At 41.8% G+C, this 18130-nt stretch overlaps 1 protein-coding gene across 1 annotated transcript in view; it reads right to left on the bottom strand.

The window, feature by feature from the left end:
* NGFR (nerve growth factor receptor) overlaps positions 1-18130 on the bottom strand; it is a 108397-nt gene that overhangs the window by 10266 nt on the left and 80001 nt on the right. Inside the window, exons 3-5 of the mRNA XM_063959860.1 lie at positions 17023-17382; positions 2403-2610; positions 1203-1351 (exon numbers count right to left, since the gene is read on the bottom strand). Of these exons, the coding sequence (XP_063815930.1) occupies positions 1203-1351; positions 2403-2610; positions 17023-17382 (717 nt within the window). The remainder of the gene's footprint in view (positions 1-1202; positions 1352-2402; positions 2611-17022; positions 17383-18130) is intronic.

Genomic DNA, 18130 nt, shown 5'->3' with positions numbered 1-18130 from the left:
GGAAAATACAAAGCAAACCAAGACAAAATACATAACATTCAAGAAGCATAAATGGATTAACAGCAATAACTTAATCCTACTAATGTAAATAAGACATAATACTGCAGATAAGTTATATCGCAAACAAGTGTCGTACAGAACGTTATACAAGAGGCACAGGTGTACCAACTGGGATCAGACAGGAAGACAGGAGAGAAGCCACTGTGTGAGAGATTAGAGATCTGTAGAGAATAGATTAGCTCTGCCTTGTTGTGACATGTAGTTTACCAACACCATGGGGTCAATCCAATTAGTTGCGAAGCGTGCGAAGTGCTGTTGCAATGGTGTTTAAACACCAGAAGCGGCACCTGATCTTGCACCCTTCGTGGGCTCCAATTAGCCCCAATTCACACAAAACTGCTCGGGCCTCTATGGGGTGGTGAGCAGTTTTGTGCGAGTTAGGCCCGCCGTAAAGTGCGTCCCCTGTCGCGACAACTTGCAGTATCGCAGCTAATTGGATTGACCCCCATAACTGGTGATGCCACTCCACTACAGTTCTAAAAGAGCATGCTATAGTTTTACTTTTCAACCCATATTAGCAACTATTTAGTCATAGACTGCAGGACTTGGGGTCCCTAGGCTACGAAGCAACATATGCTGTGGTTAATCTGCCACATCCCTGGACTGCAGTTTTATAACTATTGTATAGGGGACTACTCTTTGATCCACTCTAGTCATGCTCCACTATATATCTTCTCCAACTATACAACTGGGCTTATTACTATTTTGCCACCATGCAGTGAAACTGAACGTGTGAGATAATTGTGGAGCGTGTAGAAAATGTGGTGGGGTATGGACTAGCACATGTATTTTTTCATTGTCTGTGGTAAATATATTGGGGGTAATTCCAAGTTGATCGCAGCAGAAATTTTTTTAGCAGTTGGGCAAAACCATGTGCACTGCAGGTGTGGCAGATATAACATTTGCAGAGAGAGTTAGATTTGGGTGGGTTATTTTATTTCTGTGCAGGGTAAATACTGGCTGCTTTATTTTTACACTGCAAATTAGATTGCAGATTGAACACACCACACCCAAATCTATCTCTCTCTGCACATGTTATATCTGCCTCCCCTGCAGTGCACATGGTTTTGCCCAATTGCTAACAGAATTCCTGCTGCGATCAACTTGGAATTACCCCCATTGTTCTTTAAGCACTTCCATACCTTGCATGTGTCCGGTTGGCTGTTCGGCTGTACTGTCACTATTGACAGAAATGCCACTGTCACTGTGCAGCTTCTCCCCCTCAGGAGATGGGGTCTGGTTTACAGGATGACTGTTACCCCCTTGTTTGTTCTGTTTACAACTGTTCCACCTACAGAGACATGAGACATGAGTAGAAAGTCACATATTGTCTATAACTTACAAAGCCCCTCACATTTCAGTTTATTCCTATAAATTAGGCATTTGTAAGAAAACTAAAGACCATTTTTTAGATAATTTCACATCAGAAATGAAATGATATTGTTAAACACATTTTTGTAAGTGTCTTCAATGTTAAATATGGTCTATTTTATTGTGACTCTACGTTTAAACTAGTAGCATACATGCCTACTCTCTTGGGATGTCCGGGATAGTCCCCAATTTCAGGGAGTTCTCCCAACTCACAGTAAACCAGCTTTCTGGATCCGGCCACTTCCCAAGGGAAATGAGTAGTCTTGGGGCCCAATGCCTCAAATTATGGTGTTGCACTTCCCTCCCTCTGCTATTTAAAAGGGCCATTTTAAAAAGTAGTAAGTGTAGTTCAGAATTATTGCAGGATACATTCCAATGAATATTGTTTCAGCCTACCAAATGGCTGTGAGTGTGAACAGACTAGAAAAAAAGGTATTGTCCATATTGCCCAGTGTATACCCTTAATTGCGGGGATGTCCTTTCTGATGTGCTGCACGACAGCATGCAGGTGAATGCGGCGGGTAACAGTATATCGCACAGCAGTACACAGGATCGTGCAGTGTGTACAGTCATGCGATATATCGTACCATCGGTCTCAGGTCAGCTGGATTTGTATACACATAGTCCTGATGTGTATCTCTTCTGATGATTCACAGCTCCCTCCATGCCCACCATGCTCCAGCACAATCTAAGCCTTCCAGACGCAGGTACAGAACATAAGTGTGGCTTTTATATTGGCCAACGTCATTGACTCCTGCAGGTCACCACAGTATGTTCTGCCAGGTCTATGGTGAAAGGCAGCACATTTACAGACATATCATAACAAAGCAGTCTACCAAAACCAGTTAATAAATAATTATATTGACCATGCCAACACTATATATTTGCTCTGCTATCCTTACTTTGTCCTCATAGATGTGCCCTATCTGTACCTGATACACACTTCTAGATGGGATTCCTGGAGAGCTCACCGTTTGAAGACAATAAACGCCACCAGTCCAGCAATGACAGCCGCCAAAATAGAGCAGTAGACAGGGATGAGGTTCTCAGCTGCCCCCCGTGGATGTATAGGTTCGGAAGGAGTGCTGCTCAGCTCTGGATCTACCACTGTGCTGTCCTGAATGGTGGTGTCTGTACCCAGCAGGAAAGGAGTCACTGATGCAATACGCGGATTTGGGTCTAAGAAGAAAAAAGGAAGAAAAAAACAATGTTTTATTGATGCTTCGTCCAAAATGTCTCGGCATGTACTCTCTTTTTTTTATTTTGCCTTCAGCAAAGCAAAGGATTGGCTGCCAACCCTTGAAAATATTTTTAGTGACTAAATCTGTTTGTACCCTCTTTTCATGTTCTGCCTTAAGCAAGAGAAGGGTTGGCTGCAATCTTGTGAACATATTTTAGTGACCATTTTCTAGATATCCTTTCATATACAGCTGCATATACGGGTCTATTTCTAAAAGGGTAAAACTGCCCTTAGGGTAGTGGGTTTCCAATTTTTTTAATCCCAGCACATTAGAGTATCAGCATTATTGTCATGGCATCCCTAGGACAAAAGTATTCTTACTGAGAATTTCTGCAAAAGTATTAAATTGAGTAAATTGTGTTTATATGATATGTCATCCTCAGGTTCAGTTATGTGGTAATGCACAGCGTTTTGGATCTGTTTGTCTGCATATTGTATTATTGGCAGCCACCAGCATTGGTTTTGGTCCTGGATCACCAAGCCAAGGCACCCCTGTAAGGGCACCGCAACACCAAGTTTTGGAACCACTGCCTTAGGACCACTGTTAGCTTTGCCACATATTAAGGTTGTTCCTACCGACAGTAGCCCTATTATTGCTGGTGAGACCTGCCAGCATAAAGTATTGCTGTCGCTTGCTGGTTCTTGCTTCGGAGAGCCTTTTTTTACCAATTATAATAGCAGCACAATACAGGATGCTGTTAGCAGGAGACCGTTGCAATTTTTTTTTTCAATAATTTTTTTTAGCACAGGTTACAGTGGCATGATTAGTGCTAAAAAAACATATGTGTGTGTATATATATATATAGTAACAGGGTTGAGGAAATAAGAACACACGACAGGTCGTTACCGATGTAACAGCATCTATTACTGGAGGCAGACACCGCAGTTCGGTAAATACAGACAACAGCCTGGAAAAATAGGCCTAGTAATTAAATAAACAGGTGTACTCAAAAAACCCAGCACCAAAGTCTCTGGAGTTCATTCTGCTTCCCTGGAGTGCAGCCCTCTCTTACCATGCATCCTAGCCTGGCTATACAGTCAGTCTCTGGAACTAATCCCATGGTGGCCTACTCACTGGCTGCTATCCAGCATCAGTGCCTAGAGGACCAGGCAGATGAAAGTTTTAAACTGTTCCTGTTCTCTGGTGATGACTCTGGGCAACCTGGAAAGCATGGAGTTCCAAACCATCACAACCTGTGTAATGTCAGTGTCCCTGTCTAAAGGGATTGCATGGTAGGCCTATATTATATGATATAAATAAGTGTCCCTGTCTAAAGGGATTGCATGGTAGGCCTATATTATATTATATTATATGATATAAATATATAACATGTATAATAAAAAGCCAATGCTGCACCTCCACTCTATTGTTTTGCATGCTAGAGGCCACTAGATAGTGCTCGACGGAGCAATTCAAGTGTTGCTACTTTCAGGTGCTTACACCCTCTGGCGCAACTGTGTCATTTTGTGAAATTCCACCACCCCAAGTGAAGCACTATGGGCAGAAGGATGGGGAGCATGATATCAGTGCTGGCGGGCTGGTGTCCACCAGTGAGTATACACCCTTGGCAATGAGAATTATCAGTGGCAATGAGCAGTACCCTTGGCAATGAGCATGGATTCCAGAGCATGAAATCCCTGGCAACGAGCATGACACCCAGTGGATGAAACCCCTGGCAATGAGCATGATAACCAGCACATGAAACCCCTGGCAGTGAGCATGACACCCAGCGCATGAAACCCCTGGCAATGAGCATGACACTAAGCACATGAAACCCCTGGCAACGAGCATGACATCCAGTGTATGAAACCCCTGGCAATGAGCAGGTAATTTAAAAGTAATTTGAAGCTTTACTGTAGGGCATAATGTATCACGGGCATTGCGGTGTACGGCATAATATGGTGCAAGGGGCATAATATGGTGCTAGGGGAATTACTATGTGGGGTTTAATATGGTGGATTTTTTTTTTTTTCCTGTGGTGGCTGAGGTCTGTTGTTCCAAGGTCAAAAACTGGGGTATAAGGTAGTCTTTTTCTGTAAGGCCATGCCCATTTGAGGGAGGACACCCATTTTAGTGAGGCCTTCAGAACATGCAAGATAGATTTTTTTATGTATATGTGTGGAAGGCGCATTTTTGAATTTCTATGGGGAAGGGGGTGCATTTTTTTTTAATGCTTGCACTGGGAGCCAAATTGTCTAGAAACAGCCCTGAAAACAAGTGACCTGAAAGATGATACTGGGTTTCCAGCTCCATACATGCACCTGGCTCTCAACTATTCAGAGCAGAGGACAATATTAAAGATGTACGGGTTTGGATTTACTCGTTTTTTTACGCCAAACTAGCACAAGTTTGGATTCATCTGGTTTTTGCTTAATGGCTTTCCAAAACATGTGACAGCTGAAAGCCAATAAGATGCCTTTTTTGAGATCTGAGTAAATCCGATTTAGCAGAGGCGATCACACAAGTGAGATGCCATAGCATCTCACTGTGTGCGCACGCGCATTGCGGCTTATGCACGTGCGCATACTTCACCGGGCATCAGACTGCGAACGCAGAATAAGGCCCTTCATTTTTTTACAGAAACAAATACAAAGTCGAGGACTGCGCTTCTTGCTTTACTTGATATAGTAAGCTGCTTATGGAGGAGTAAGAGGATTCATTTTTTTGACAATTCTTCCAACAACTGTATGTTTGTTTTGTTTAACAAATGAATATATACATTTTATCGATCACTTTAATATTAAAATTGCACAATATCTTGGTTTAAATCTTGAGATTGTGTACTGTCATTTTCTTATCCAGTGGAAACATTATAAATATATGATTATCCAATTCATTTAATTATACCTTCAGACCACAGGATGAATATGTGGCCTCTAATGTTCATGTAAGACACATGCTTGATGTGGGTTTTTGGCCTTAGCCTCCTGTACAAAACTGAAATATAATCTTTATTGATATGTTAAAAATGCAATTGTTTTGTGAAAATGCACTCCTGTAACATCTTAATTCTGTCCTTAAACATGATGTAACAGCAGTGTCTGCATATTTAAATGGAGAAACTGATTAATAGATAGGTCTTATGGTAATATGAGTCAGTTGTGCTGGCCACATAATTGTATATTGTGGACTTTGGGACTGGAAGTGGTGGACATACAAATGTACTGTACTGTATGTGTTGAACAGTATGGAATTAAGTACAACTTGTGACAGTAATAAGTACTGCCAATTGTTTTGCACAAGTACTTACATAACTACTTCTCGTCGTCTGTATCAGAAAATGACACATGCATCATCAGTATAAAACCATACATTGTGCATGCAGAACACAGAGCCTATCACAGCCCTCATCCAGGCACCTGTACTCTGCAATTTCAGGGTGAGACCGACCCTGTTTGGGGGCCCCCCTGTCACACACCCCTTGATTCTGGTACCTGGGCAGCCCCTTCCCACCTAGTATGTCACAGCTCTTTTCACTTAAATACTTACCTGGACTGGGGTATAATTACTATCTACAATCTCCAAAAATACACCAGAAAGGAGTGGCGTTTAATTACAGTACCATACAGGCATCTCCATACATCAATATATAGAGACTCTTATAACAATATTTGAATGCGCAGTCAGTCTACGTTAATAGATAAAAGCCACCCTTAGATCCAGGATACCCAACAGAGGAAATCCATCCTGCCTTATTACATAGAATTCTACCAGGAGAGTGGAGACCATTAAGTACTTAAAAATAGCCATCTGCGTGCATCTGAGACTACACAAGCTAAGTGCACCTAAAAATATTTGTCCAATAACTTTTATCTCAGGAAACTGGTTATACTATTAATACCTATTAAGTTATTAAGGATACAGTACCTACAGTATATCTAATAAAATGGTAATAGTTTATTTATTAATGTAGCATATACAGAGTGATAGTGTAAATGTATGTGCTGATAAGGGGAGCTAGGGAAATTAAGGAAATTACCTATTAGAGGTGTATAGCATCTGTGCACAGAATTTATAATAGGGAATAAGGCCTCAAAAGGAGACAAGGTATTTGTGTTAGAGGGAGAAGGAGTATTATCGTATACCAATAATACAGGACATAGGGGGTCATTCCGAGTTGATCGCACGCTGCCGATTTTCGCAGCTCAGCGATCAGGTAAAGAAATGGCAAAACTGCGCATGCGTATGCACTGCAATGCGCACGCGCGTCGTACTGGTACAAACAGCATCGTTGCTGTGCATCGTACGGGTACAAACTACATCGTTGCTGTGCTTCGTACGGGTACAAACTGCATCGTTGCTGTGCAATGCTTCTAGCGACGATTCCATTCGCACAGCCGATCGCAAGGAGACTGACAGGAAGAGGACGTTTATGGGTGTCAACTGACCGTTTCTGGGAGTGTTTGGGAAAACGCAGGCGTGACCAGGCATTTGCAGGGTGGGTATCTGATGTCAATTCCGGGACCTCCGTTGCTGGAATAATCACACAGGATAAGTAACTACAGGGCTGGTCTTGTTTTGCACAAAATGTTTTTGTACCGCTCGGCTGCACATGCGATCGCACACTTGCAAAGCTAAAATACACTTCCCCGTGTGCGGCGACAATGCGTTTGCACGGCTGCTAAAAGTAGCTAACGAGCGATCAACCTGGAATGAGGGCCATAGTGCCATAATAAATATATTGAAAACATAATATATTTTGTTTTGGTATATTTAAGGAGGAGCACTCTAACTGTAAGTCCTTACTGCTGTGATTGGGTGAATCTTATTATTTAGTGTGTGTGTGTGTGTGTGTGTGTGTGTGTGTGTGTGTGTGTGTGTGTGTGTGTGTGTATGACCCCTCATGGAAATCAAGGTGAATGAATGGCAGAGGGTGGAGGCACTGTATATACATATATCAGCAAATAGCAGAGATCACCGATTCAGTAGATAGCCCCCTGACAATACAGGTAAGGCAGGGCTACAAAAACAGTCAAACTATCAAATGTAAAGTTTTCGGTTTAACAAATTGAACCATTTTGGAGTTTGCTATTATCAGCTGTATAACTACTGTGCTGCTTTTGGTTAAAACAAAGTGCCAGAGGGGAAGCTGGAGGCTTCATCTAGTGTTGTAGAATTGTGTTTTTTCTTTGGGGGGTGGGAAGGGCAATTTTGAATAGCTGCCTCAGATACAGAAATGCCTTGTCTCAGCTGTGAATAACGCACGCACAGACAGCAGTATTTCCCAGCAACTTTGAAGAAAAATGCCAAAAGTGCGTTGGAATGTGGTGCTAACTTGTATGAAAGGTAGGGTCAGTCTATGTAGATATTATATTAAGCTTAATATACCATATATACTGTGTCTTTCATTGAGTGAAGTGTGTAGTTAAAACAATCAAGTGGCTTCATAGATTAGATCAGGCATTCCCAAGCTTGGCCCTCAAGGTAGTGATAGCCAGGCTTCAGCAAAGATAGTTAAATCAAAATAATACCCCTTTCACATCGCACAAATAACCCGGTACCGACACGGCATATTGCCGTGTCGAACCGGGTCAGTGTGCGATGTGAAAGCACACTGGGCGATTTAGCGGGTCGCCTGACCCGGTAAATCAACCCGGTAAAAAAGAAGGGTTTTACCCGGGTTGATTACCGGGTCAGGTGCGGTGTGAATGGGAGCCGTGTCGATGCGACACGGTTCCCATTCACAAGATAGGGAGAGGCGGCGCTGGAGATGAGCTCATCTCCCGACGCCGCCTCCACCCCCGCCCCTGCTGCTGCTGCGGCCTCCGTTGTCATGGCAACCGACCCGGTATATTGCCGGGTCGGGAAGCCTGCAACGGAGCGCAAATGCCGGATCCCACCCGGTAAGTACACGTTTGTCTTACCGGGTAGGACCCGGCATTTGCGGTGTGAATGCAGCATAACTAAGGTACTAATTAGAGGGAGTTGTACTAAAGGGGGGTACTCACGGAGTGATAATGACTAGATTGCTTAGATTTTAAGCATGATCTCTCCGTGTGTGCCCCCAACAGTGATAGCGAAGTGCGGCCCCGCGCGTCGCTATCGCTGGTGCTAGATTGGAATCTAGCAGATACACTCAGCACACATCTCTCCCCACATCTACCCGTGAATACGGGCCCTAAGCAGTGAAAAGAGTGGAGAAGTGAGCCAGTGGAGAAGTTGCCCATGGCAACCAATCAGCTGCTCTCTATACTTTAATAGTATGCAAATGAAGAAGTTTTGCAAGTACATTAGTACCAATAATTATTTTTTTGTGACAATTTGCTCTTGAGAAAGTGAATGTAGACACATAACACACGGTAGGAACGCGAACATCCGATTAGTGACAACTTTATTACATTTGTAGTTTAAAAAATGAATTCAATAATCATTATAAAGATCAGTGATAATAGAAAATTTTGAGAAAGTTTCAGGGACAAATAATCCTGAGTTTTTCAGAAACTACTTAAACAGAAAGGGACGCATCTATGCTGTTAGCAGGATATTGTCAGATCTGTCCAGCAATTTTAAGAGTTGCATAGCTGTAATGTGTTACATTTTGAAACAAATGCAAGTAGTTTCTGCAAAGATACTCATCTAGATGAGCCTTTAAAGATTGCAGGAGACTATGGTAGTGACGGGAATGCATAATCAAAACTGTAACAGAGGAACACACACGGCCAGATGTACACGTCCAGAAAGGTGATAAAGTGCAGAGTGATAAAGTCAGCTCCTAACTATCATTTTTCAAAATGCAGCCTGTGACATGGCAGTTAGGAGCTGATTGGCTGGTACTTTATCACTCTCCAAGGCTTAGTACATCTGGCCCACAACATGGCTGCACTGGGGATTTGAACTATATATAATCTACAGACTAATACAGAATTAAACTATACATTTTTACTAAGCTCCTTCAGGCTATCTCTCTGCAACAGACTCCCCCTGCAGAGGGTTCTGAGAGATATGTAGGACAGTGATGGTCCTGTTGTGGTATAGGATGCCCACAGGCTGTTTCCTGCCTTGGTTGTGTCACACAATAAGGTCACTGTGAGTAAGTAGAACAACGAGTCACAGACAGAAGTACCAGAGCGTTAGCTTGATCTATTAGCATAGATGGTGTGCCGCTATGAGTGCATGTGAGTGTGATGACTTAGCTTTGATACATCTGCAGAGGATAATGAGCAAGCATTTTTGTATCCTCTATGCTTCATTTACTGCATGGCTGTATAAATTAGCTGATATATATATATATATATATATATATATATAGTTTGCAGTAGCAGCACTCAGCGTCAACTTTTTATTTAGACCCTATCCTGACAAAAGGGTCTAAATAAATCATCCTGAAACACTGACATAATCCAGAGTGATGGTGTTTTAATTCTTTGGAGAAGTCGTCGCTGAGTGCCGCTACTGCGAACTATATACAATTTATCCCTTGTGGGATTAGATGGCACTGGGATGCAAGTATTTATGTAACAAAGGAGTGCCGGTCTTTTGAACTGTATATATATATATATATATATATATATATATGTACTGTATGTGTTTATTTTATTTATTTTGAGGAGAGAATTGATAATATATGAAATATCTGCCACTATTGCACTTTATAATAAATTCATACTTTCCAACCGTCCCACTTTCAGTGAAAATCTCCCAAATCCAGGGACCTGTCGTTCCATAATCGGGATATTCATTCCATGTTGCAGGAGTGCGGGGGTTATTCCTGTGCTGCAGGCATTGGTGCCAGCCCATGCAGCAGTAGAATACATTTTCTTTAGGATATTGGGATTATATGTAAGTATATATTAATGTGAATACATTGTATTAACCATCAAATGAAGAAGGGGTTTTATTAGGATTAGAATTTTGGTCTGACTATTGTGCTTTTTTTCCCCTTTTTGTAAATAGCTTGCCCTATACTCCACAGCTGGGCTACTAATAGCTAAATATGATATTCATAATATTGATCTCATTTGTGGCTGGGATCTATTTCTATTGTCCAGGTCCTCAATTAGATTAATTTGATTTCACCTTAATATATTTTAAAAACAAGAGAGGATAGGACTGTATAAATACAGCTCTTCATAATTAAACACTGGATATATGTCTACTGAGGGAGATCAGGAGGCCTATTCATTATCCCTTCATTTCTACAAAAAGCAGATTTCACCTATATTTGCAGAAATTAAATGTCAGGGTTATTAATTCTAAAGGTAACACAGGAGATATCAAGGATATCTCCTGCTTACCTTTCATTCCCGATTTGGCCTGCTGCCCCCATACTATTGTATGGGGATAAAATTCAAGTTCCAAGAATACAAACCCCACACAGGGCGGCAGTATGCTAGTTACGCCCTGTGGGTTAACTTACTGCTTTGACAGGCCAGTCTCTGTGGATATACATAGAACAAGCATTGCAGTGGTACATGTTATACATTACAGTATTTGTTGGATATCTCCTGCAAAGGTATAAGGAAGCTATTGCTAGCAAAAGAATGATGATGTCGCCATTGGTAACCCTTTAGTATAATGGGCAAATAAGCCCTATTGCCAGTGAAAAAATATATTTTAAGCACAATAGGGTATTTTGCTAGACATAGCAGAAGATCTGATCTGTCTACACCAATCATGTGCAATTTAGAATATAAGGATATATTAATATGATACACATCAGAAAGATGTGCCGCATTTTGTAGCATATAATCAAATCAATACTTTAGCTTAGTGCGCCATACTTTTTTGGTTAAAGGTTTTATCCAAAATATCAAAGAGCGTCTCTCTTTGAAGATTAAGCTAGGAGTGCCCCAGGGCTGCCCCATAAGTTTATGTGCAGACTAGATATTCTATAGAGAAAGATCGAAAACAATCAACATATAATAGGTGCAGATCTAATTTTGAAAGGGGACTTTAACATTGCTAAGTAAATGCACATGTAGAGAATATTGTATAACCAGAATTTGAGTGTTAATTTCTACAGAAATAATTGTATACTTTCCTTGCCGTTTCTAATTCCATGGCTGACATAAGATAAAGTAAGGATTGTTGGATTGGAAGATTATCTGATGACCCATAAAATATGTCAGCAGATAAGAATACCATGGCCATTCTAGTTTGCAGATTTTATTCCTATTAAACGCAGACCATGGCCCTCATTCCGAGTTGATCGGTCGCAAGGCGAATTTAGCAGAGTTACACACGCTAAGCCGCCGCCTACTGGGAGTGAATCTTAGCTTCTTAAAATTGCGACCGATGTATTCGCAATATTGCGATTACTAACTACTTAGCAGTTTCAGAGTAGCTCCAGACTTACTCTGCCTGTGCGATCAGTTCAGTGCTTGTCGTTCCTGGTTGACGTCACAAACACACCCAGCGTTCGCCCAGGCACTCCCACCGTTTCCCCGGCCACTCCTGCGTTTTTTCCGGAAACGGTAGCGTTTTCAGCCACACGCCCCTGAAACGCCGTGTTTCCGCCCAGTAACACCCATTTCCTGTCAATCACATTACGATCGCCGGAGCGAAGAAAAAGCCGTGAGTAAAAATACTTTCTTCATAGTAAAGTTACTTGGCGCAGTCGCAGTGCGAACATTGCGCATGCGTACTAAGCGGATTTTCACTGCGATGCGATGAAAAATACCGAGCGAACAACTCGGAATGAGGGCCAATATTTGATCTTTAGCTATGCTTGCCTAGTTTACTGGAATATGCTAGTTTGGGGAATCCTCCAGGAATCCCAACAGGGTAGGCCACCTTCTCAGATCATATTTCACTTTGTATAGTAGTAGGAGGGTCCTTGATGAGGCAATTTGTGACCTCAGGGTCCGTCCCTTACTGTAAATTCACGTCAACAAGACCCATGCACTTGCACAAGAAACATCATGGTATGGGTCTAAAAAGTAGATATGCATGCCTCAAGATTTTGTTCAGATGATGAATTGCCTTATGTCTATTCAAGCATGTTTACATTTCCTTCTGGATTGGCCTGTATCCCCTCTTGCATTCTGTAACCATCATGGGACTAATGCAGAATGTACACCCATTTGCAGAATGCTTCATTACCAACTATTCAGAGTTGTCTGGAAGTGTAAATAAGCCTGTTACCAGATCTGTTCCACCCTATGTAGAACAAGTGCCAATGTGTACTATTGGGTGTGATACAGGATCCCAGCGGGCAGGATGACCGACACCAGCATCCCGACAATTAGAATGCTGACAGGGGATGGGGTCATTATTTTAAGACACTGGGGGTGGCGGCTAGGGCTAAGGCTTAGGGTGGATGTGCTACGGCTACGACTATCCCCTCTAGTGCCTGTCCCCCCCCCCCCACACAGTCCTAACCATAACAGTGGTCCCGGAATTCCGGCTTTGGGCACATGTCCGCCGGCATCCCAACTGCCGGGGTGCTAACCACACCCCATACTGATGATGATGATGATATTGGTTATCAAACCAAGAATACAGATATGGGTGCTCTGCTTGCAATGATGGTAGCAACTCTACATACGAGTGAAAATATGTGGTTAGTTCATACTTACCTACTCTCCCGGAAGCTGCGGGAGGCTCCCGTTTTTGGGGGTAGCCCCCCACACCCCCGGAAGAGTGGGCAGGTCTCCCGCATCCTGCTCGCACCCTAGTGATGCGAGCAGGATGGAGAGATAATCTCCCGTTTTCGCAGGTCCGTCGGGTGGGGAAGGCGTTAAAATTATGCAAATTGCGTCATTTTAGCCCCGCCCCTTTCCCGCAGACCCACGACATTTGCCGATGTGGGGCTTGGTGATGTCCGGGCTTCTCCCGGAGAGGAGAAATAAAATGTAGGCAAGTATGGGTTAGTTCCATGCATGGAATGTGGGAACAATTACTGCCAATCTGCACTAAGCTCTGCTTCTTCCCAATAAGAGGAGTCATACTGCGCAACTGGTCAGTACTGAAAAACAGTTACATTACCAGAAACAACAGCTGGCAATGACAAAAGACATACTGCTGATGTCTGCTGCCTTTCCTGTGTTATCTGAAGGATGTTTTGGAAAAAAGTAGAATATTAAATACATAGAAGGGGATGTCAAAATATGATATTAGGCAGTGCTTTCTGGTGATGCTATGCAAAGCTTGTGTGCTCCACTTCCAGAAATTAAGACTCTCTATCATTACAATGAATGATTTTTATTTTGCCTGGCCTCTACAATACTATATCTTTGGTATTGCCAATAATCTGTCTAGTGATTTTTGGGTCACACAATGTTTGTTTTAAATACGAAGAATCCCGAATAGTTTTAGCTCTTGTTTTTGGCAGTTTGGAAAGGGGACCTGGAATCAGATCTGTAAATACAAAGCCAATATCTTTTCAGAATTAATGATTTTTCTGCAATTTAAGAGCAACTTAAGATTTGAATGTGTGGAAAAACTACTGTGAATCCTAAACTATAGTGCACATTCATTATTACCGCTAGTACGAATACTCTTGTTAATGCCTGGAGTAGTCCTTTGGCCTAAAAAAAAGTAAGTGATCCATACAAATCGAATACATCAATCAAAAGGGATTTTAAACATTGATAAAGCACTGCACTTATCTACAGAAATATGACAAATTCTCTACTTTAAATGGCAACTATGCCTAAATACAAGTAGGGGCAGTTGTATGGACCCCTGTATCTTTCTTTGCAGAAAAATGCTGGTTCCCATGTCGCACACCCTGGTGACGCCTACCTCCACAGTGTGTGGCACATAATAAATTTACACGGAAATACTGCTATATATATATACAGTATATCATATATGTACTCGGCACTCCGGTAATAATTTGTAGATAGTACCTGGTGCCTTCTCATACAAAGCTGTTTGTTTCAAATAGGAACATACGTGAGCGTCACTCTGCGGTTTTTCAACAAGAACAGGACATCACCCCGTTACTAGCAGCAACGGGGTGATGTCCTGTTCTTGTTGAAAAACCGCAGAGTGACGCTCACGTATGTTCCTATATATATATATATATATATATATATATATATATATATATATATAGGCAGCATAGAAGAACAGCACTAACAGGAGACAATTATTAATCCTTGAAGTCGTTTTTATCTAGTCGTTTAAGAGGACATAACATCCTCCTTCGTCAGGACATCCTGACGTAGGAGGATGTTATGTCCTCTGAAAGGTTGACCAGATAAAAACTACTTCAAAGATTGATAATTGTCTCCTGCGAGTGCCCGTTCTTCTATGCTGCATGTATTAAAACATTGTTTGGGCAGCGGGAGTTGCTGATTACGGTAGGTGAGAGTGCCGCACCTTTCTGCTATATATAATATATATATATATATATATATATATATACACTGCTCAAAAAAATAAAGGGAACACTAAAATAACACATCCTAGATCTGAATGAATGAAATATTCTTATTAAATACTTTGTTCTTTACATAGTTGACTGTGCTGACAACAAAATCACACAAAAATTATCAATGGAAATCAAATTTATTAACCCATGGAGGTCTGGATTTGGAGTCACCTTCAAAATTAAAGTGGAAAAACACACTACAGGCTGATCCAACTTTGATGTAATGTCCTTAAAACAAGTCAAAATGAGTCTCAGTAGTGTGTGTGGCCTCCACGTGCCTGTATGACCTCCCTACAATGCCTGGGTACGCTCCTGATGAGGTGGCGGATGGTCTCCTGAGGGATCTCCTCCCAGACCTGGACTAAAGCATCTGCCAACTCCTGGACAGTCTGTGGTGCAATGGATGGACCCTTTATTTTTTTGAGCAGTGTATATATATCTATATCTATCTATCTATCTATATATATATATATATATATATATATATATATATACTGATTGTATATGACTGGTTCACTGTTTTGAAAATGTAAAAATGAGGACAGGTGAGATTTACGTGCAGCCTTCTATATAGCACTTTCACATCGCAAAAATAACCAGGTATCAGCGTGTGATGTGAAAGGTGCCTTGGAGAATTCCCAGGTTGCCGGGTAATAAGAAGGGTTATTCCCATGTTGAATACTGGGTCAGTGGCAGTGTAAACGGGTTCCCAGGTCGATGCGACCCGGGACCCGTTTACTATATAGGCAGAGGTGGCACGGAGATGAGCTCATCTCCCAGCGTCACATCCAACCCCGCCTCTGCTCCCCACCGCTAAGGCAACTGACCTGGCATATTGCTGGGTCGGGAAGCCAGCGCAGAGGCTCCAATGCCAGATCCCACCCGGGAAGGATCTGTTTCCAAATCCCAGGTGGGATCCGGCATTGGAGATGTGAAAGGGGTATATTACTCAGCTGGTTTCCAGTTCAGTTTCCTCTGAAACATGTTGTGTGTCTCTCACTATCCCATTAGAGATGAGCACATTTTTTGTGTTTTCTCTAACTGTGGTTTCTGATTTTCAGACAACTATTTTTGGTTAAACAATTCACAAATGTTATTTTACTGACCCCAAGAGTACTTTCACATGTACGTTTTCACTGTGTTCTAATATTTTACTTTTCTATTAAAGTTATTGTTCAAAAATTATAAAATGAATTTTAAAAGGTACTTTTTAGCGATTCTTAAACTTTTGGATTTTCTCCCTTTCAGGACCCCGTTTTCCCATGTTTAAAACAAAATTGTCTCAATAAATATTTAATGAGGAAACCAGCTGCTTTTATTTTGCAAGTGGATTGGAAAGCCTTAAAATATGGCTCATTGATGTTATTAATTCATCAGTAAGTTCCATGAGCATGCATATTGGTTAAACCCCAAAATAAGGCTACTTCTATTGTGTTTGAGAAATGGGTCTGCTTTCAGAAATTGCTCATTTGCAGTAACAAGGCTACACAACTTTGTGAGTTGTTTGCACCTCAGACATCTCCTGATTTCATGCGGATCTCTTGCACAAGGATAGGGTTGGAGCAAATCCGTGCTGACATTGATGATGGCTCACAAGCGAATGTATAGGGTCAGTGCTGACACAAAGATGCGGCTAACTCTGAACCCAGGCAGAGATCAGCATTTATTTCCAAGAAAACAATGTGACTGCAGATGGAGCTGTATTGGGTGCCACAATGAATTAGGCCTGAAGAAAATGGCATATCTATAAAGGGTGCACCCTTATAATTATACTTACCTCTCCGGAGTCCCGTGTCAGCCAGCGTTGCAGACATAAATCACCAGGAAAGTGGCGCGTGGGCCATTTTCCCAGAGATTTGCACATGCACAGTAGAAAAGTCTCCATAAGCCCTCCATTTCCCACTGATGCTGGACTACATTTCCCAGAATTCTCATGTAATAACATGCTGTTTGTCTTTTTTAGGAGCAGACGTTCATCAATAACTGAAATGCTTAACTTCCTATATCTCTGGTCTATCCATTTATACTCACCGGAGCACACAGTGTCTGATGTCAGTGAACACTCTGCTTCCAGGATCTCATCATCTTCGCATATAGTGCATGGTAGACAGGGGTCCATGTTGTTATCCACATTTGAATATGTCCATTCGGGGCATTTCTCACACACTGTGTCCTGGTTCATAGAACAGGAAAGGATCATACCATATCCAATGGGGCAAGTCCTGCATCGAATACACTCCCCACTCTCCTCATTTTTGTAGTATCCGTAGGCACAAGCACAAACGGCATCATCAGTTTCTACACAGGGTGCAATCATACGTTTGTTACCATCGCACTCAGTACATGCCTTACAGGATTCTGTGTAACTGGTAGTGTCAGAATAAGTAACACCTATGAAGGAAAAGAGAAAGATAGTCAGCACTCTGCCATCGAAAGTACATATAGGCCTATGGATCATTTAAGGTCCCTGATGATAAGAATACATGCATAAGGAATCAATAATGTGTAGAAGTCAAATTTCACTATTTATGCTTTTTATGTACTGTATGTGAAGGAAAAAAGTGCTAGCCCCTATTGTAAATCCTTTAAGGTAAGTGCTGTCCATGTATCCTCACGTTTGAACAGTGGTAGACAGGAACTAGGTAGCATATTCCAGCTGGATTCTAGTTTATTAGCCTTGAAATAAAAGCATGCAAAATGGTAATCATGGTCTCACCCCATGTGACGACTTGTATGACATGACTGTATATCGTATAGACTGTAAGCTAGCCAGCATGGCCGTCCTACCTCTGTGACTATTTGTTATTACCCAGTTTTGGATTGTCATTGTGTCCAATTGTAAAGCGCAACGAAATTTGCTGCGCTATAAAAGAGACGGTTAATAAATAAATAAATAAATATGTGGTATAATGACACCTTTCCTCTTGCTCTTTTCCATTGGCCCTCTGTTCAGAAGCTACCAAAAGACAGGAGAATACAGTGATGTTGGCTACACTGTCCTTATTTAGTGGCATGAGGAAGACATGAGGGGAAATGCCAGATCATGTGATAGCCAGACCCCAGGTAATCTTTTGAAAACCTGTTTTACTTAACTCGGGGAGGAATTATTTTTTGTAAGCCTAACTGTGTAACCTCAAAT

The sequence above is a fragment of the Pseudophryne corroboree genome, chromosome 3, assembly GCF_028390025.1.
Source record: "Pseudophryne corroboree isolate aPseCor3 chromosome 3, aPseCor3.hap2, whole genome shotgun sequence".
Lineage (NCBI taxonomy): Eukaryota > Metazoa > Chordata > Amphibia > Anura > Myobatrachidae > Pseudophryne > Pseudophryne corroboree.
This window is presented reverse-complemented; position numbering and strand designations above follow the sequence as displayed.